This window comes from Chanodichthys erythropterus, chromosome 10, assembly GCF_024489055.1.
Source record: "Chanodichthys erythropterus isolate Z2021 chromosome 10, ASM2448905v1, whole genome shotgun sequence".
Lineage (NCBI taxonomy): Eukaryota > Metazoa > Chordata > Actinopteri > Cypriniformes > Xenocyprididae > Chanodichthys > Chanodichthys erythropterus.
The window spans coordinates 41,317,325-41,338,993 of record NC_090230.1 but is presented as its reverse complement, the minus strand read 5'-3'; the positions used below and the strand labels follow the sequence as shown (position 1 = coordinate 41,338,993).

The following is a 21,669-nucleotide window of genomic DNA, read 5'->3' as shown; positions in this document are numbered from 1 at the left end:
TTTAACAATAACATTTTATAAAAAGTTAACATACTTTAATAATAAAATATACCTTTTAATGATTTAGTTCTTACATGTTGCAGCTTACAAGTTCCTTAAAGGTGCTGTATGTAAATTCTAAAATATTCCTATCCCATCTTAATATGAAACTCTAAGTAGGCAAAACTATAAAAAAAAGGTCAAATAATGCAGTTCAAAGGCAAAACCATGACACATATATATATATATATATATATATAAACATGTCAAAGAGACGATAGAAGAAAATTTAGTGGAAAATGAACAAAAGTCATTTACAAACACTTAAAAACACTTGATTTATTCAAACCAAATCAGCATGCTAAAGCCAATTATTTCTGAAACGGAAAACAGACTGGTTTCCCAGTGAAAACAAATCAACCTTTAGTTCTTTGATGCGTTCAACACTGTGTCTAGAGCACTCTGAGCATCTGATATCTGCTGCTGAAGTCTCTGTCTCACTCCATCATTTGTAGTTTTCTTCAGCATGGTGTGCATGTCCTGGATGGCAGCGCGGTACCCGGTTACATTGTGAAAGACGCGAATGGCACGGTCCCCAGTACTTACTAGGAAACGGCTGTTGATGTCAAACTTAAGGTCGGTTATTTTTTCACTGTGAACACCGTGGAACTCCTCCTCTAGTTCACCAGTGGTAGCACTGTACAAGGCTATATCACAAACGTTTGATATGGCTACTACACGACCGTCGGGAGACAAGGCAATGCGGCTCCCCTCCGACACCTGACATGGCACGGTCCGGAGCAAATAGGGGTCCTGCTTTTTCTTATACTCCACATCAGTGTCCCACAGCTTCCATGTGCCATCTTTGGACACAGTCACCATTCTGTAAAAGGCAGTGAAATTTTATTAAGTGTAGCTATCGATTTATACTTAAATTTGACCTTAAAGGGTTAGTTCACCCAAAAAATGAAATTTCTGCCATTAAGTACTCACCCTCGTGTCATTACAAACCAATGAGACCTTTGTTCATCTTCGGAACACAAATTAAGACACTTTTGATGAAATCCAAGGTTTTTTTTTATCCCCCAATACAAAGCAACATAATTACAGTCATTTAAGGTCCAGAAAAGTAGTAAAGACATCATTAAAATAGTCAACATGACTACAGTGGTTCAACCTTAATGTTGTGAAGCGACGAGAATGCACAAAAAGTATTCTCGTCGCTTAGCAACATTAAGGTTGAACCACTGAGGTTTGAACTACTAAGGTTTTTACTACTTTTCTGGACCTTGAATGACGCTAATTACGTTGCTTTCAATGGGAGATAAAAGACCTATCGGATTTCATCAAAAATATCTTAATTTGTGTTCTAAGGGATGAACAAAGGTCTTACGGGTTTGTAACGACATGAGGGTGAGTATTTAATGAGAAAAATTTCATTTTTGTGTGAACTAACCCTTTTAATACTTGGGCAATATTGTGTGACAATCATGCTAATAAAGCTCATTTGAAATTGGAGGGAGAGAGAGAGATGATCTTGCCTTCGAGAGTCATTGGAGAAATCAAAGGAGTAAACCCCAGCTGAGTGTCCCTTAAGGTCAAATGCACGGGTGACCTCTTTAAACTCCCCTGATTTACCAAAGCAAACTTCCCACACCTTCACATCAGGGGTAAAGCCACAGGAAGCAACAAACCTTATGAGAAGAGATATATATATATATAAAAAAGAGGTTTTAAATCCATTTAATCTCCATTACACTTCCATATTCTTTAAAACCACTGATGCAGCACATTTCAGTATAAATTGTTTATGAATCTTGTCACAATGTGCTGTGCACACATTATTATATACAACACATTTGTTTAAATATAAAAAGCTGTATAACTGTTTGACCCAAAAACATAAAAATATATGACATATCGTTCAAATTTCCAAAGGTGCTGCTCGTGAACTAACCGTCCACACGGTGACACAGCAGCATACGAGCTGGTCATCTGATTAGTGTTGATGGTAGCTAAAACCTCTCCTTTCAGATCCCAGATCACAATAGTGGTGTCAGCAGAGGCAGACATTATAAATTTGCCTGAAAACAGAATATAAAATGAGCAATTAAGTCTTATGCAAGCTTGCTTATCTTATGTATATGACATTTAGTACAGTTCAGATGGATTTAGTTAATGGAGTCCACAGACCTGTCTCTGCGATTCCGATGTTGATAATGATCCCCTTGTGTTTCTGAGGGAAATCCCCTGGAGCAGCTTTGAAACTGAATGTCCCATCATCCTTTTTAATCATCTTATAGATTCGAATAGTCTCTCCATTAGCCAGCCAAGTGATAAATGCTCTAGGAACAAAAGCGAACAAGTCAGCAGTAATAACCAGTTAAAAGAGTAAGAGAAAACTTGGTAGATTTAACATAACAGAATATGTTAATGACATAAATTGTGCGTGTTAATGAGGCTAAACGTACCGACAGTCTGGGCTGAAGCGGACGAGTGTGGCGTGGTCAAAATCAATGTTGGCCCGCAAGCACTTGTGATCTCGGTCCAGGAAGTCTTTAGTGCTCCAGATCCTGATGGTACGGTCATCTGAGCAGGATGCAAGGTATTTGGCATTGCTACTAAAATCCAGACAGGTCACATTGCCACTGTGACTCTGGAGGGGGGAATGAAATACACAGAAATGTAGATCAATATACAGGACTTTGACAAGAAAATAAGACAATGTAATTCAATATAATATCATTACAATTTATATTTTAAAATGTAATTTATTCCTATGATGGCAAAGCTGAATTTTCATTACTCATTACTCCAATCTTCAGTGTCACATGATCCTTCAGAAATCATTCTAATATGCTGATTTGCAGCTTAAAGGGTTAGTTCACCCAAAAATGAAAATTCTGTCATTAATTACGCACCCTCGTGCCATTTTACACCTGTAAGACCTTCGATAATCTTCGGAACACAAATTAAGATATTTTTGGTGAAATCCGATGGCTCAGTGAGGCCTGCATAGCCAGCAATGACATTTCCTCTCTCAAGATCCACTAATGTACTAAAAACATTTAAATCAGTACATGTGAGTACAGTAGTTCAATATTAATATTATAAAGCGACGAGAATATTTTTGGTGCGCCAAAAAACAAAACAAAATAAAGACTTATATAGTGATGGCCGATTTCAAAACACTGCTTCAGGAAACTTCAGAGCATAATAAATCAGCGTATCGAATCAGCAGTTCAGAGCGCCAAAGTCACGTGATTTCAGCAGTTTGACATGCGATCTGAATCATGATTCGACACAGAAGAATCATAACGCTCCGATGCTTCCTGAAGCAATGTTTTGAAATCTGCAATCACTAAATAAGTAGTTTTTTTTTTTTTTCTTTTTTGGCACACCAAAAATGTTCTTGTCGCTTTATAATATTAACATTGAACCACTGTACTCACATGAACTGATTTAAATATGTTTTTAGTACATTAATGGATCTTGAGAGAGTAAATGTCATTGCTGGCTATGGACTGAGCCATCGGATTTCAACAAAAATATCTTAATTTGTGTTCCGAAGATCAACAAAGGTCTTACGGGTGTGGAAAGACATGAGGGTTAGTTCACTTTCGGGTGAACTAACCCTTTAAAAGACATTTCTTTATTATTAACAATGCTGAAAGAAGATGTGCTGCTTAATATTTTTGTGGTAACTGATATTTTTTACTCCTTTGATGGGTAGAAACTTCAAAAAACAGCATTTATTTGAAATAGATGTCTTTGCTTTCATTTTTCAATTTAATGCATCCTCGCTGAATATAACTATTAATTTCTTTGCTATCCTGTACTTCCACCCGTTTTGCCATCCTGGACATCTACTGGTTGCCCTTGACATGAAATGCCAGATAATGATGTCATGTGTTTACTATATTTTTTAGATTTTAGCACGAATTACCTTCAGAGAGGAAGCCAGTAGCTGGTGTGAGAATGTGTGCTGCTGCGGTCTCTCCTTACGGGGGCGCTGTTGCTGCTGCTGCTTCTGCTTTTTGGAAGGAGCTTTCGTTGCATTTTCCTCCACTGTAACATTATCCAGTTTGATTATGAAGGCATAACATCAAAATAAACTACTTTCCAACCTAAACTATGTCTTTGAAATGAACTTTGTTATGTTAGTGACAAGAAATCAACATCAAAACTAAAGTTGCTAGCAGGTAAAAGAAGGACAAACTTACCCGGTGTAACGGTGCCTTTATTCATTTCGTTCTGCTCAGATAATTCACCTTTCTGTCTACCAACAGCCACGGCCACTAACACAACCAGCGCACCTATCAGTACAGATAGTGCAAAGATCGCTGCAAACTCCATCTTGGCTAGATTTGTGCAACGTTATCACTCCTGACACAAGCAAGCAGACTCAGAGACTGGCTGTACAGAAGCAGATCTTCTCTGTAACTTGAGTCGCACTCAGTTCCACTTCACTCCAGTGACTCGCTGGCAGCTTGACTGCTGCAACACATTACAGTGATCTTCAGTGACTATCCTAATGGATCCAAGTTCTCAAGGGAGCGCGACAGCCCTGTATTTGTTTTGAAAACTGCAAAACTTGTTATATAAATTACGTGTTTGAAATGAAACCTCAAAAGGGGTATGTTATCTCGAAGAATGAATTACACTACACGTCACGAAATCAAATGCCCAATGTCTTTTCTCCACCGCGCAGCCGCGACTTTCTCTCCTTCTTTTGTGAGCGAATGACTTAGGGAGAAAGTTCGTGCTGTTAGCGCCCCTAACGGCTTGGAGTCTCAGCAGAAATTTACAAACAACCCGTTTACGCCAAAATGATTCTCTCTCTCACACACACGTGTCTTTGTGAGGACATTCATTAACATAATGCAATCTTTACCTCATTACCCATCACAATTGAGTGCCTAACATGAACCCTTACCCTAAACCTACCCAATTATAACCTTATCCCTACAAACCAAGTCTTGACCCTCAAACAGGCCTTTAAAGGGCTTTCAGAAAGTGAGGAACAGCAAAAATGTCCTCTCTTTACTCTCTTGGTCCTCACCTCGATGGTCTAAAACTCAAACCAGCCCTCACAATGATATCTGTATTAATACACACAAATAAATTAATAAAATTGAAAGGGTTAGTTCACCCAAAAATGAAAATTATGTCCTTTATTACTCACCCTCGGCGTCGTTCCACACCCTTAAGACCTTCGTTAATCTTCAGAACACAAATGAAGATATTTTTGTTGAAATCCGATGGCTCCGTGAGGCCTTCATAGGGAGCAATGACATTTCCTCTCTCAAGATCCATAAAGGTACTAAAAACATTTAAATCGGTTCATGTGAGTACAGTGGTTCAATATATATTATAAAGCGATGAGAATATTTTTGGAGCGCCAAAAAAACAGAGTAACGACTTATTTAGTGATGGCCGATTTCAAAACACTGCTTCAGGAAGCATCGGAGCGTTATGAATCAGCGTTATGAATCATCTGTTCGGAGCGCCAAAGTCACGTGATTTCAGCAGTTTGGCGGTTTTACACGCGATCCGAATTATGATTCGATACACTGATTCATTTATGCTCAGATGCTTCATGAAGCAGTGTTTTGAAATCGTCCATCACTAAATAAGTCGTTATTTCGTTTTTTTGGCGCACCAAAAATATTCTTGTCGCTTTATATATTAATATTGAACCACTGTACTCACTGGAACTGATGACTAAATGTGTTTTTAGTACATTTATGAGAGGAAATGTCATTGCTGGCAATAAAGGGCTCACTGAGTCCTCGATTTCAACTAAAATATCTTAATTTGTGTTCTGAAGATTAACGAAGGTCTTACGGGCATGGAACGACATGAGGGTGAGTAATAAATGACAGAATTTTCATTTTTGGGTGAATCAAGGGATCAAGGGATATGACACTACATGCTGGTATTTGACATTTTTTTAATGTAATGATTTTGGTGGATATATTTATTTTATATAATAAATTTCACATTTAATGTTTTTATTACTAAAACTGTTTACTGAAATAATTTGTTTAATTTTAAAGCCTATCCATTAATACAAGTTCAACACATTTGAGAGTCCAAGTCTATACATGCATTTATTGGAAGGACAACCCATTTTTCTTGAAAAAAAGAAAGAAAAAATAGAAAATATTTCCAGTTAGCACTCACAATACAATATATCCATGTATTGCATTTCTAAAGATTCATTCTTTTTGACATCATCACTCCACAGGTGCTACAGAATGACATTAAACAACAAATATAATTTTAGTTATCCTTTTGAAAAACTAAGGTCCCTGTTTTTTCTTAATTCATAAACAGACATTTCATGCATTCATAAAAAAAATAATATTCAGCATCTTAATGATTTGTTGAAATTGTCTACTGGTTTTTCATAAATTCGAACAAAAGGCGTGTGCTGCCCTTATAGTCACAGTCATATTTTCAACTATGAGAAGTGCTCAATTATTAACTTTCATCATATTGGTCCAATTTCCAAAAAAGGGACCTTAGCTGTAAATTACATCGTACAGTTCATTTCTCAGTAGCTGAACATCTGCGGTGCAGCAGTGGTTTGTTGTTGAGGAGGTCCCGTGACTTGTGGCTGAATCTGATGCCTTTGTTCTGGCAGTGGTTGTGGCTGCTCCGGTGGTGCCTGAGAGGGCTGAACATCCGTCTGGGTGTCATCTATGGTGGTCGCATGATCTCCATCAGCCGGTGTGACGGGCCTCCAGGTTAAAGCGGGCTGTTCCAGTTGGTGGGAGATCGGGTTGACGAAGGTAGTGAGGTTGATGAAATGCGCCACTGATTGTGGAGCCGCGGTCCCCGTGGATCCCACCGCCTCTGACTGGAGATCTGCTGGACGGTTGTGCAGCATGGCCGAACCGCTGACGGCATCGAAGGTCACGGTGAGGATGGAGCTGTCCAGGGTGAGGGGCCGATCGCTCGGAGTGAGGTGGCTGACGGCGACAGGCTGCAGGCTGCTGAACTGGGCGGGAGCGGGTGTGGTGATGGGAGTCACAGTGATGTTGGTTAAACTGACCGAGCTGGAGGGGGCTGGAGGGGCGCTGGGGTCCGCCAACACTACCACCTGTGTGTGTACATTTGACAGGAGATTATTCAATATAACTGAATGAAGCAACACCTAAAATAACATGCACAACCAAACTGAAATATCTGTTGGTTTTAAAGTCCATGAAATGGCATTTGCAACCCATTTTGCTTCTGTGATTTCAAGGTGAAACATAATATTCAACAAGAAAAAAAAAATGTGATTTTATCCATCAGGAATTGATTGGATCTAAGGATACTGTGCAGCATTGGTGTGCTTTGGGGGGGTCTGTTAAAAATCAATGGGCTCAGGGGAGGCAAGCTTCTGGTGACGCTGTTGGACAAAGTGAATGTGACTTTTATACTTTTTGTAATTTTCGCATTGTATTATTTTTGTAATATCGATATATATATATATATATATATATCGATATATATATATATATATATATATATATATATATATATATATATATATATATATATATATATATAAATATATATATATATTATTTTTATTTTTTTTTGAGAAGACACTGCCTTCCCTGCTGTTCAGTACATATTGGCACCATACTGGTTATCGGACCATGTTAGAGCTTTTTAAATGTAAAAGTACAAATATAATTTGTACTGGTTATCGGACAATGTTAGAGCTTTTTAAATGTAAAAGTACTGCTTTTTAATTGCACATGCTCATGCTCCTTTATTTTTTCTTTAGATACCCTTTACTATAACTCACTTATAATAAGTGTTTAAAACACTAATAATTTAATAGCACTTTTAAAAATAATCTTTAATAAATGAAATGAATAATAAATGAATTTTCATACTGTTTGCATACATCGTACTATACACATACTATATCATACTATATACATATTATAATGCTGTGATGCCTAAGCTCAGTTGTAGAATTATACATGACTGATTTTAGCGTTCAGTTTTACATTCCACTACCGTTCAAAAGTTTGGGGTTGGTAAAAGTCTCTTATGCTCACCAAGGATGAAATTATATTATCAAAAAATACAGTAAAAACAAGGATATTGTGAAATATTATTACAATTTGAATATATTTTAAAATGTAATTATTCCTGTGATGATAAAGCTGAATTTTCAGCATTTGTTTTTCAGGATTATTTGATGAACAGAAAGTTTAAAAGCACACCATTTATTTTAAAATACAAATCTTTTGTAACATTTGTCACTTTTGATCAATTTAATGCTGCCTTGTTGAATAAATGTTTTCATTTCATAAAAAAAATAAAATAAATTGTACTGACCCCAATCTTTTGAACAGTAGTGTATATGTGCTCAATTTTGTTTTTATGTTAACTTTAAAGGGCGAAATGCTAAGAGATTATTTCTGATTAAACGAACCTGCTGAATGCTCTGAACAGCAGAGTTAGTTTCATCTCCCACGGTGGTCGAGAACTCATTGGTTCTGCTGGTGAAGTCAGCGTACTCGTCTGAATCAGACAGTTCAGGTTCATGAGGCAGGAGTTTTGCCCTCTTCTTGGAGGGATTGGAGTTCCTGGAGACTTTTTCCGCAGCAAGAGAGCCTTTCTCCAGAGTCAGAGAGGGCTGAACAACAGAGAGAACAAACAGAAACCATAATAATGAAAAAAACACATTGAAATGTCTCTCCTGTCAGAGCAATAGCCTTGTGGACATATATAGAGCATCTGTGCTTCCTGTCTCATCTACACTATCCTATCTAATAAAGACCAAACATATAACTAAAAAAATGTAGAAGAAACATCTCTCATGCCACAATATCCTCACTATCACGCTGATTCATAACACTCTGAAGCAGTGATTTGAAATCGGCCATCACTAAATAAGTCATTATTTCGTTTTTTTGGCGCATCAAAATATTCTTGTCGCTTTATAATATTAATACTGAACCACTGTACACACATGAGCTGATTTAAACATTTTTTTAGTACATTAATGGCTCTTGAGAGAGGAAGTGTCCATTGCTCCCTATGGAGGCCTCACCGAGCAATCGGATTTCAACTAAAATATCTTAAGATTAACAAAGGTCTTACGGGTGTGGAACGGTATGAGGGTAAGTATTAAAAGGACAGAATTTTCATTTTTGGGTGAACTAACCCTTTAATTTTCATTCTCTATCATCATGTAATACAGGCTGTTAAAAGACAAACCTGTGCAATACTAATGGTAGAGGCGTCGACTGTTGATGGTTCTTGAAGATCAAAGTCACCCAATCGTACAGCCACAATCTGAAAGATCACACAAAGCTTACACATATGGCTTTCCATAAGCTCAAACATCTTAAAGGTGTGATCAAAAAATGGAATATGGAATAAGTCCTGCACATGACATGAGGACAAAAATATTGTGGCCACAAATTAACAATTAGTTCCCACAACTTACTAATACGTCAGCACGTTTTTCCAATTAGTTCCCTCATTTAAAGTAAATAGTGCGCACAATATAACATTTCGTTTCATTGTTTTAGTTAAATCAAAATGAGGGAACGAATTAGTTCAATGTGGCCACGATTTACTATAAGAGGGAACCAATTAATAAGTCATGGAAACACATTTTTAATTTGTGGCCACTATTTAGTAAAACGAGAGAATGAATTCTTAATTCATGGCCACAAAATAATATATATAATATATATATATATATATATATATATATATATATATATATATATATATATATTTATATATTTATTTATTTATTTATTTATTTATTATATTTTTTACAATTTATTTTAATTTTTTTTTTGTTTTTTTTGTCCACATGTCATGTGCGGGGCTCCGTAAATGAAAGGAAAATGTCCTTTAAATTCAGTCAATATTTGGGGATTTTATATACATTACTTTTTCAATTTAATGAATTGATTAATTTTATTTTAGGCCAGTTTACTCTGACTAAAATAACATGTAATTTACTCAACAAAAACAATATTTATTTGATGAAAATTTACAAATAGTTATTTTGAAAAATGTATAGTTTATTTATTTAAACATTTATTTAATTTAAATGTGAAAAATGTACATTGTCATTGTTAGTGCATCATTAATATCTTGTCATGATATTTTTCGCATCACATTACATATTGTGTTTTAATTAAAATAAGTGAATTATCATTATTTGTCATTTTCATCTTAATTATCATAGACAATATCAAAGGAAAAACGTTTTCAACAAATATTTTACTCAGTAACTTCATTAACCCTGGAAGTGTGTGCTTATTTCTCACCTCGGGGTGTTTCCGGCGCATGTGGCGGTTCATGGAAGCTCGTGTGGAGACTTTGGTGCCGCACAGGTGGCAGCTCTGAGCCTCCACCTTCTCATGAGTCAACTGCATGTGTTTCTGCAGCATATACTGCGTCACATACTTCTTGTCACAGACGGAGCAAGAAAATGTCTTTCCAACTGCAAAAGAGAGAAAGATGAGAGTAAATATATTAAACTGTTTTACTGTAATTAAACCAAACTCTGTGTAATATTTTAGTCACCTGTACCTGTATGGATAAGCTTGTGCGTCTCCATTGTGTTTCTCTCACTAAACGTCTTCCCGCACAGTTCACACATGAAGTCCTTAGTGCCTGAAGGAAAACATTATTATATTTTGAGTCATTTTTTTGTAATGTGTATCATATGTAACATTACAGTATATGATTCTCACCTGTGTGTCTTTTGTAATGCTTCAGCATGTTGACTTTCTGGGCAAATTTGCGGTTACACTCTTTACATTCGTATTCTTTAATTCCCTTGTGCAGCTTCATATGATGCCGTAGAGCATGTTTTGTTTTCATGCCTGGAAAACAAAGATGCATTTATGTACACATCCAGTTAAAACTGATGCAAGGTGTATTGTGGGATGGATAAATGTCTGCACCTTTCCCACACTCTGCACACAGGAAGTCTCTGACGTTGTCATGGACTCTCAGATGTTCCTTTAGCATGTCTTTCCTGGCGAAGGACTTTCCACACTGATCACAGCAATGGCTTTTCACTCCTGCAGCGGCCAGAGGGTTTATCACTTTTAATTAAGCCTTGTCTAAAAATTTAAGTTATTAAATACTTAAAAAATCATAGAAGTTGTTCATCTCAGAGCATAATATCTATTTTTCTACCTGTGTGCTATACTTGTAGTATTAAGACTCACCTGTGTGGATGATTTTGTGCCTCTCCAGGTTGCCGATGCTGTTGAAGATCCGTCCGCACATGTCACATGGATGAATGTATCTGTGAAGAAAGTAATGGCATTTAACTTTCCTGCAAAAAAGAATCTTAAATGGCTTTCAAAAGCTTCATGAAGAAGCAAATATTTTAAATCCAATCTGTCTGTCTTACTTCTGCACTGCAGGATCGGGCAGGTGGTCTCGGTGGATGACCAGGTGAGCGTTGTACGTGGCCTTCAGAGCAAAACGGCGGTTGCACATGGTGCAGTTGTAACCTTTTTCCTTATGCATGTCCATTATGTGTTTCAAGTAGTCACGACCCTTGGCGAATGTCACCTGCTGAAGTTAGGGTAAGGTAAAAAGTGGTGAAGAGAGAATGAATGTTAATGGTGCGTAAATTAATGATTTTGCTGGCAATAAAAGATTAAGCAACATCATGAAAGTCACAATGATTTTAATGTACTTTTTATTTAGCAATGAAATGTTTCTGTGAACCAATTAAATTTCAATGAAGTGATTTAATGATTTGTTAATGGCCCCGCTCAAAAATTTAATGGAAGTCTATACATCTGATGTGTATTTTTTTAAATAAAATGTTTTAGTGGAAATATATGTAGGTAAATATTGCTGTTTATTACTATTTATTGTTCATATAGTGGTGCATACAAATAAATAAATAAATATCAAAACATACACCGATTATTTTTTACCTAGATTTTTAATGTATTTTAATTCTTGCATTAAACGTGAATGTACTTTGCAGCAATCAATAAATGGTGATGGGTACGCAAAAAACTAAAAAAATATATATACAGTATATATATATTTATAAATATATCCACTCACTGGACACTTCATTAGGTACACCTGTTTAACGGCTCGTTAACATAAATATCTAATCAGCCAATCACATGGCAGCAACTCAATGCATTTAGGCATGTAGACATTGTCAAGACGATTTGCTGAATTTCAAACTGAGCATCAGAATGGGGAAGAAAGGTGATTTAAAGGTGCCATAGAATGGAAAATTGAATTGACCTTGTCATAGTTGAATAACAAGAGTTCAGTACATGTAAATGACATACAGTGAGTCTCAAACTCCATTGTTTCCTCCTTCTTATATAAATCTCATTTGTTTAAAAGACCTCTGAAGAACAGGTGAATCTCAACATAACACAGACTGTTACGTTACAGTCGGGCTCGTTAATATGTACGCCCCCAATATTTGCATATGCCAGCTCATGTTCAAGGCATTAGACAAGGGCAGCCAGTATTAATGTCTGGATCTGTGCACAGCTGAATCAACAGACTAGGTAAGCAAGCAAAGACAGTAGCGAAAAATGGTAGATGGAGCAATAATAACTGACATGATCCATGATTACATGATATTTTTAGTGATATTTGTAAATTGTCTTTCTAAATGTTTCGTTAGCATGTTGCTAATGTACAGTTAAATGTGGTTAAAGTTACCATCGTTTCTTACTGTATTCACGGAGACAAGAGCCGTTGCTATTTTCATTTTTAAATACTTGCAGTCTGTATAATTCATAAACACAACTTCATTCTTTATAAATGAAGTGTGTAATGTTAGCTTTAGACATTGATCATAGCCTCAAACTCATTCAGAATCAAATGTAAACATTGCCTTGAACAGCATAAAGTTCACACAGCTAATATAACCCTAAAAATGGATCTTTACAAAGTGTTCGTCATGCATGCTGCATGCATACATCGGTTTATGTGAGTATTGTATTTATGTTTATATTTGATTCTGAATGAGTTTGAAGCTGTGATCCGTGGCTAACGGCTAATGCTACACTGTTGGAGAGATTTATAAAGAATGAAGTTGTGTTTATGCATTATACAGACTGCAAGTGTTTAAAAATGAAGATAGCGATGACTCTTGTCTCTGTGAATATAGTAATAAACGATGGTAACTCTAACCACATTTAACAGTACATTAGCAACATGCTAACAAACTTTTAGAAACACAGTTTACAAATATCACAAAAAATATCATGATATCATGGATCATGTCAGTTATTATTGCTCCATCTACCATTTTTTGCTATTGTTCTTGCTTGCTTACCTAGTCTGATGATTCAGCTGTGCACATCCAGACGTTCTGTCCTTGTCTAATGCCTTTCATAATGTTGAATAATTCATAATTGTTCATAATTGGGAGCGTACACCCCGACTGTCACGTAGCAGTCTGTGTTATGTTGAGATTCGCCTGTTTTCCGGAGGTCTTTTAAACAAATGAGATTTATATAAGGAGGAAACAATGGAGTTTGAGACTCACTGTATGTCATTTTCATGTACTGAACTCTTGTTATTTAACTATGCCAAGATAAATTCAATTTTCCTTCAGAACTGCCTTAAAGGGCAACTTTAAGGCAGTTCTGAAGGAAAAAGGGGGTCCAATCTGGTACCAGCAAAGTGTACCTAATAAAGTGGCCGGTGTATATATGTATATATGTATATATTATATATATATCTATATATATAACATCAAAAGGCTGAAAATTTTAATTAATAATCATTAATGACATTAGCTCCAACTTTACCTGACATTTCTTGCAGCTGTATTTGTGATGTTCAGGATCGTTCTTCTCATCTTCCTCATCAGAACTGTCATCACTCTCCTCCATAGAAATGCCAATCTTCTTAATGAAGTCCTCTCTTTCCTGCTCGTCCATTAAGGCGATGTCCTGAAAGAGATGGTTTTGGAACTTAATTAGAGTACACCATAACTTATTATCACTTATATAACAACTTTTTAAGCATGTGAATGCCCCTTAACAAAAATGTCTTTAATGGGAGCCAGTGGACCCTATTTATTCAGCACTTCCTTCAGGCTGACTAGTCAACTATTCATTCAGTTGACCCACCAATTACTCTATAAGTTTCGCATGCCACTTTTCCTCACCTTAAAGTGAACATGGATGTGATCTCTTAGGACGTCCACACGGAAGAACCTGCGGCCACAGATCTCACAGGTGTATTTCTTGTCCCCGTGGGTTAGTAAGTGTTTGTTCATGTTACTCCGACAGGAAAACACCTTGAATAAAAAGTTATTTGTTTTATTTATTTATTCAATGCTGCACAGATCTGATATGAACAACAAATATGGTGTCCTTGGTCTAAGAACATCACCTTTCCACAAATTGGACACGCCGAAGGCTCCTTTCTGTATTTGCTTCCCTCCTCCCCGTTCGCTTCAAGCTCCTCACGTTTCATGTTTTTCGGGCCTGTGGAAAAGCAATGGGTGGTGGAAGCCATTAGTGCACACACAAAGGAAGTGACATAATGGTTGATGATCTTTACCTACGGAGAAGGGCAAAAGTTAATGAGGCCTAGAAACGGAGAACTCAAGTAGAGCAGATGTTTGTGTTTATTTACTGATTAGATAAACAGACTTTACCTGCAATTTTTAACTTTCAAAATGACTTTATATGAATATTCTACATGTGTTCTGCATGAGTGTTTTCTTGTTTTATCTGAAAAACCAAATCACATAATTTATTTGAAGCTGTAACATTCGTAACTCACCAACAACATGCCGCCTCTGGTGGTCCTGCATGACATCTTTGCGGTAAAACATCTTATTGCAGATCTCACACGCGTACAGTTTCTCTCCGTGTTTCTTTTTGTGCTTGGACAAATTACTGTTAGTGGAGAAAAACCTTGAACATATCTCACACTGGAATGTTTTGTCATCTGCAACAAGAGGAAAACATACAAAATAGATGTTGTGCATGCTGCCAAATACATACTGTATTCATTTATACAATTTGGAAATTTTATTTCTAAAGGCATAAAATTCAAGTTATAAAATACATGAATTTTAAAACTGGTAACACTTTGCAATAAGGTCTCATTTGTTAACAGTTAATGCATTAATTAACATAAACTAACAATGAGTAATATATTTTTATAGCATTTATTAATCTTTGTTAATGTTAGAATATAAATATGTTCAAGATAGTTCACAGTGCATTAACTTAACTTTTGATCTTAAAAACGTAGTAGTAAATGTTAAGATTAACATTATCTATACAAAAGAAATCTTATTGTAGTTCATTTAATTATTAATTAAAATTAATTTCATTATTAATTACATAATATCCTTATCAATTGGCATGTCTTTTTTTGCAACTCGTGTCTGTTAATCACACTGAACTAGTGAACTAAACCGGCAGCCCTAAAAAAGTAAACTGACCAATAGTACAATAATATATTAAAAAAATTATACTACTAAAAAAATTTTCATAAAACACAAACATTATAATTATTATCAGTAATAATATTAATATTTATTATTAATAGTAATTGTAGCAGTATTATTATTATCATTTATTATGCAAATTTGTGTAAATGGTTTGGAATACATCCCCATAAATCTAAAACACAGAAAAGTACTGTGCAACATTTTGCTAAGATTATTTTAATGAATGAATATTAAAATGAAACCTATTTACCTGTCCTGCAGTTATGAAATCTTAAGGCATTTTCCACTCGAAAGGATTTCTCACAGGTTGAACATTTGTACCTATACTCTATATCAGGCTAAGAAAACACACAAATACAACATACAAAGTCACACAGATTCATGTAAAATGAAAGTAACTCGACATTTTAAAATATGCTATTTTTAACAGCAAACAAAGTCAGTAAACGAAGTTTGGTTAAAAATGTGCCATACCTCATTCTTGCTGTGTTTGTAAGATATATGCTGTTTAAGACTCTCTTTTCGACTAAACATCTTGTCACACTCATCACACTTAAAACACTTATCACCTGTAAGTGAAGAAAACAGTTTATATTAGAAATAAATCATGAGCATATGGCTGAATAATGACATCTAATAACCTCAAAAGGTGTTATGCAGTGTGATAAGTTATTTCCAGGGATGATGGGAGAGTTACCATGGGAACGGATGTGTCGGTTGAGGTTGCTGCTGTTCTGAAACACCTTACAGCAGAGGCAGCACTGGTAAACTCTTTTATGATCACCACCCTGCCGCAGAGATCGTTTCCTTATACCAGGTCTAACAGAAAAACAGGATAAAGAACTGATCAATGAAAAGAAGTGAAATTACACTACTGTTCAAAAATGTTGGGGTCAGTAAGATTTGTTCATGTTTTTGAAAGAAGTTTCATACGCTCACCGAGGCTGCATTTACTTGAGCAAAAATACAGTAAAAACTATTATTGTGAAATATTATTACAATTTAAATACCTGTTTTTTATTTTAAAGGTGCTCTAAGTGATGTCACGCGTTTTTAGGCCAAAACATTTTTTGTCACATACAGCAAACATCTCCTCACTATCTGCTAGCTGCCTGTCCCTTAAACACACTGTAAAAAAATGCGGTCTCTTTAGTCGCCACAAGCTCCAAAAACGGCAACAAAACAAACTGGTGCAGCCTAGACCACGAATCATAATAAACACGCTCCAGCCAATAACCGACAAGAATGATTTTAAATGCCTGACTGTTTCAGGAAGCACGGAGGGGAGGCAGAGGAGGGAGGGTCTAGCTAGCCTCTGTTTTGTTTGACCACACTTTGAACATCAACAGGAAGTTACTCCACCCAGGATCACCCAGGATCAATTCCTGTGATGGCAAAACAACTGCTGCTTAATATCGTTGAAAACAGTTTAATATTTGATTAATATTTTTGTGGAAATGTGATACATTTTTTAAGATTCCTTGATCAATATAAAGTTCAAAAGCACAGCATTTATTTTAAATAGAAATCTTTTGTGACATTATAAATTTCTTTACTGTCACTTTTGATCAATTTAATGCATCCTTAGTATTCATTTCTTTCTATCTTTCAATAAAACAAACCCCAAACTTTTAAACAGCAGAGTATGTGCTTTAAAACTGAGGATGTGATATAAATGAATAAAGTTTGCTCTTACTTCCCAGAGGAGATGGGGGAGCGTGTCACCCGAGATGTTTTGAGTGGTGGGCCGTCTTCAGCAACCATGACCTCTTGGACATCCAGTACAGACAGGGGAACATCAGGAGCCACAGTACTGAGAGGCTGCTCACCAGATGCAGAAACAGTAGATTCTGCTAGACGAGAGGTGAAAAATAAAGCTCATTCTCTGCAAAATGTGTTTTAAAAACCTACTTTGCAGGTCAAACCCCTATATACTAGGGTTGTCAAAAGTACTGACTTTGGTACCAAGTCAGTAGCCTACTTAAATTTGAAAAAATGTGACAATACCAGCATTTCCCCCAAGCATTTTGAGCGGTTAAGAGCGTCATTGATGTCTATTTACAACATGTTTTTGAAGCGTCGATCATTGTAGCCAATCACAGACATATCTGATGAGCCAGTGAACACAATGGCCAATCAGAGGTGTTTAAGAATCCGCTCAACCATGCTCAAAATGCTAGGGTCTCATCACATTTTTAAAATTTCTTGGTACTTTTGACAACCCTACTATTTACCCCTGAAATTCCCACCTCACCTTGACCGGAATCAGCTGGTCCACTCTGCGCAGTTTTCTGTGCTTTTGTCCGTCGTGGTCTTCCTTGTTTTCTGGTTGGCTCAGGTGGAGTGGGGGCAACGCTGGCTGTGTTGTTTTGGGGTACCGCCTTTGCAATCTGCTGGACAGGTGGGTCTGCGGCAGGTGCTGGGGTTTGGCAGAGCAGCTGGTCTGGGACAGGAAGGGTTTCTGTTGGTGGCCCCTTCAACAGAGGGACTCCAGGTTTGCTGGACACCATTTCTGTAGAGGCAAAAAGTTAATTACACCCAGCAGAAGTATACTGCACACTGCACAGATACATTAAAGCACACTTACCTTGTGGAGGTGGAAGTAAAGGTGGCCTAAGAACAGGCCGATCCATTTTTTTGGCATAAAAAGCTCCATACCAGACTCTCAACTCTGTCCCAGGCAGAACATCCTGAAATGGAGAAAATGAAGGAATAATTCAAGTAAATTGGCATTTGAAGTTTAATAACACCGCAATAAAAAAAACTTAATTTTACAATCTAAGTCATGTGTAGCATCAATGTACCTGTGATGTATTAAAGTAAACATCATCATCTTGCTGGTAGGCTGTCAGATTTTGGTGTTTGTGGTCTGTGGCAGGTCGAACCAACATCATCCAGTTACAGTCGTCTTCATTGGATGTGTCAAAACACACCACCGAGCCGTTCTTTTGGAATATCTAAGATGCACAATGGATAAAACATTAAGTATAGGCCATTTGGATAGGAGTGGCATATTAACGGTCTATTGTTTACCTTTAAAGGAAAGGCACCCTCAATTTGAAGGCTTGAAACCCTCTTGGCCTCAAAAGGGCCAAATCGAGTCCTCTTAACCAGCCGTCGAAGCACAAACACGCCTTCATTCCCCTCCTCAGCTGACCTGATCTCCAAGCTGTCTGGTAAAGACGACCTGAGACATGTACAATGATTATGTTCTTAAGTTAAAATTTCAAATATATTAGCATTCAAAAGTTTGGAATAATTAAGAATTTATATACTTATATTATAAACTTAAATAATTTTTACATATTTTTTACTTAAATTCATTTCCATTTTATATCTTTATGAATAAATTAATCATTAGCTTTTCATCGACTCAAAATCCCCCTGCAGTTCTTTCATTAACCCCAATTTGGAAAACCCTGGCATAATGTAATGCTTAATGGATTTCATGTTGGAAAATATTTTCTCTCTCAGTTTTTTTTTTTTTAAATATGTATCAATATGGTACACAATAACCCCATTCAAATCTAAGTGATAAACGAGTGAGGTCAAAAGAAATCCAAAAGTAATCACAATACATTACCTAAAATGAGTAATCTACATTACATTACTAACTACAATTTTCGTAATAGAATTTGTAATCAGTAACGGACTACAATTTGCAAGTAATCTGTCCAGCACTGCATATACATAAGCATTAAAACTGATTTTACGAACTGTTATTGTCATAATACAATTCTGCGACAAATATCACAAAGGCACTAAGAATTTATAGCATATAGTACAAGAATTTCTCATTAAAAGAAATGCAAAGTCATACAAAGAGACTGATAATAAACATAAGACAGAGTCCTTTGAAAACTGCAAAATTCTAATTGTGGTCAGTACGCTCAGGCGGTGCCAAGACCCTTTTTGAGAGTATTTGGCCAAAAGCCACTCATGTCCGCTCACCGTGCCCGACTTAGAACAAATGAGTCCTTCACCGTGACGATGGGCCCCAGCTCAGGACACTCAGAGTCATGGTACTGCCCGCAGTCCTCACACCCTACAGATGAAAGAATCACATGCAATTATATGCCATGTACTTAGATAAAAAAAAGGACACAGCAAAAGAAGCTTGATAGTCGAAATAAGGATATAATATTGTTGCATGCAAATTCATAAACATGTGAGATTATAGTTGTATACTTACAAATAAACTCATCTGGTGTCTGCTCTGCCATTCTGACACCCTAGAAATGGTGCATAAAATATGTACATTAGTTTTAACTCCTGTAACAATTTTTCATTTCATCATTCATTTGTGGCATGTTGTGCTTATTGACACCATATTTTATATATATATATATATATATATATATATATATATATATATATATATATATATATATATATATATATATATATATATATATATATATATATAGGCAAATATTTTATCGCTGCGATTATTATGTTTCTAGCATGTTATAGGTTTTGCAACAGTTCTTCTAACCCTAATTGATGGAATGTGTAGCTTTTAATTTCTTAACATCACAACATTTATTTCCATCAAAAGGAGCATCAATTTTTGGTCAAGATCTTGTATTGACAATGCAGGAGGTGAGCACTCTGTAAAGTCTACTCCAGCACATCCCAAAGACTTTCACTGAATTTAAGGACTGGACTCACATGTGCCAATTCATGTGTGAAAATGATTCTTCATGTTTCCTTCCAAACATTCTTTCACAATTTAAGCCTGATGATTCTTGGCTTTGTCATCCTGGAATGTGGCCATGATGTGTCTTCCTACATGGTTGTTTGAGAAAAAAAAAAGCTACACACTCCATCTGTAAGGGTTAAAAGAACTGTTGCCAAACATATAACATGCTAGAAACATAATAATCACTGCAATAATGATCCAGTCATAGTCTCTTAAGTATTTGCCCATTAAAATCAAATATGTATATGTATATGTTTAACATTTTTAATTTTAAATTAAAAACATGTAGGCCAGTTTCACAGACAGGGCTTAGCCAGGATTAGGCCTTAGTTCAATTAGGGCATTTAAGTAGCTTTTATAAATGTGCCCGAGAGGAAAAAAATAATAATAATCATTACTGGTGAACATTTATATATATATTTTAAGATATGTCAGTGCAAGATGCTATCAGTTAAAATAGCTCAAACATGGATTTTAGTCTGGGACTAGGTTTAAACCCAGGGTTAGGTTCTTAGTTAAATGTTAAACCATTTTTCACAACTATTGTTTAATAACTCAAAAAATATCAGGTTCGGTTACCATCCAGTAATTATTAAAATAATGAAGTACTTTTTAAAGACACAGTAATATCAGAATACTATGTCAAAAAACTTAAGCTAGCATTTCTCTTTTCCCTTTTAAATGAGACTTTTCTTATACAGTTTTACCATTGCACAACCTAGATATTTTTTAAGCTCCACACACACAAAAAAAAAAAAGAATAGAAAAAAAGACGTGAATTTTTAAAAAAAAAACATTCACCAGGTGTATTTAAGCATTTTGCCATGAACTAGGTTTTTAATATATTTTTAATATAACTTTATAAATCTGGACTAAACATATGTACATATCTAGTATATACAAAGAGAAAATTATTTTAAATAATACGTTATAAAAGTCCTTAAGATGTAAACGCATAAAAAAACCATTGTGAAAAAACATTCAAATGCACTTTTCCATTATAACGTGTTCATTGCATTGCTGTCAGTCAACAAAGCCTATTATACAATGCAACAGATTTTGTTGATGCTCCCAAGATCAACAATCACAACGCAGAACAGGGAGCTGTCCGCGCATGAAACGCCTGTAAGCAGCCAGGGAAAGAGTACAATACGGACCGACGCGGACAGAATCCGTGATTTGGGAAGATTTCAAACTGTAGCCGGGTTTTAACTCCGATCTCAGGCTGCGCTCGCTCTCTTTCAGCAATGCAAATGTAACAAAGAACAATCGGCATGGCGGATGGAATGGAGACGCAGCGCTCATCTGGAGCCAGAACGTTTGAAAGCGCAAAGCACAACAAACTCGCTTCGCTCACACTTTTCATTGCTCCTGCACATTTGAGTGAGGAGCATTTGGGCATTTCGTTCAATGATTTTGAATATAACTACCTCACAAGTTTAGCATAAAGTCATTACCTGTTTTCCAAACGTCTACACATTTAGTGAATCCTGACTCCGGGTTCCAATCCGCTCCAGAAACC

At 36.1% G+C, this 21,669-nt stretch overlaps 2 protein-coding genes across 6 annotated transcripts; both read right to left on the bottom strand.

Annotated features, from left to right (window-relative positions):
* Window positions 1-194: 194 nt before the first annotated feature.
* On the bottom strand, window positions 195-4,682 carry tbl2 (transducin beta like 2). Its single transcript, XM_067399224.1, has 7 exons — window positions 4,203-4,682; window positions 3,926-4,047; window positions 2,451-2,635; window positions 2,173-2,324; window positions 1,937-2,063; window positions 1,521-1,673; window positions 195-862 (listed from the first exon to the last, which is right to left on the bottom strand). Exons 1-7 carry the CDS (start codon window positions 4,333-4,335, stop codon window positions 403-405), a joined length of 1,332 nt encoding a protein of 443 aa, XP_067255325.1. The 5' UTR covers window positions 4,336-4,682; the 3' UTR covers window positions 195-402.
* Window positions 4,683-5,921: 1,239 nt separating this feature from the next.
* prdm15 (PR domain containing 15) lies at window positions 5,922-21,646 on the bottom strand. 5 transcript variants are annotated; one of them, XM_067399220.1, is made up of 24 exons: window positions 21,605-21,646; window positions 19,638-19,677; window positions 19,397-19,490; window positions 18,479-18,632; window positions 18,250-18,402; window positions 18,033-18,135; window positions 17,700-17,957; window positions 17,142-17,295; window positions 16,143-16,264; window positions 15,920-16,014; window positions 15,696-15,783; window positions 14,767-14,934; window positions 14,371-14,465; window positions 14,144-14,275; window positions 13,782-13,925; window positions 11,387-11,553; window positions 11,199-11,278; window positions 10,929-11,048; window positions 10,716-10,847; window positions 10,546-10,635; window positions 10,287-10,462; window positions 9,214-9,291; window positions 8,426-8,629; window positions 5,922-7,087 (listed from the first exon to the last, which is right to left on the bottom strand). In XM_067399220.1, the coding sequence occupies exons 2-24, from the start codon at window positions 19,666-19,668 to the stop codon at window positions 6,539-6,541; spliced, it is 3,387 nt and encodes a 1,128-aa protein (XP_067255321.1). In that variant the 5' UTR covers window positions 19,669-19,677; window positions 21,605-21,646; the 3' UTR covers window positions 5,922-6,538. The 5 variants fall into 5 exon arrangements, with proteins under 5 accessions (XP_067255321.1, XP_067255320.1, XP_067255323.1 ...); XM_067399219.1 differs by lacking the exon at window positions 21,605-21,646 and adding an exon at window positions 20,117-20,752; XM_067399222.1 differs by lacking the exon at window positions 21,605-21,646 and adding an exon at window positions 20,117-20,752 and having other exon boundaries at window positions 10,552-10,635.
* Window positions 21,647-21,669: the final 23 nt, after the last annotated feature.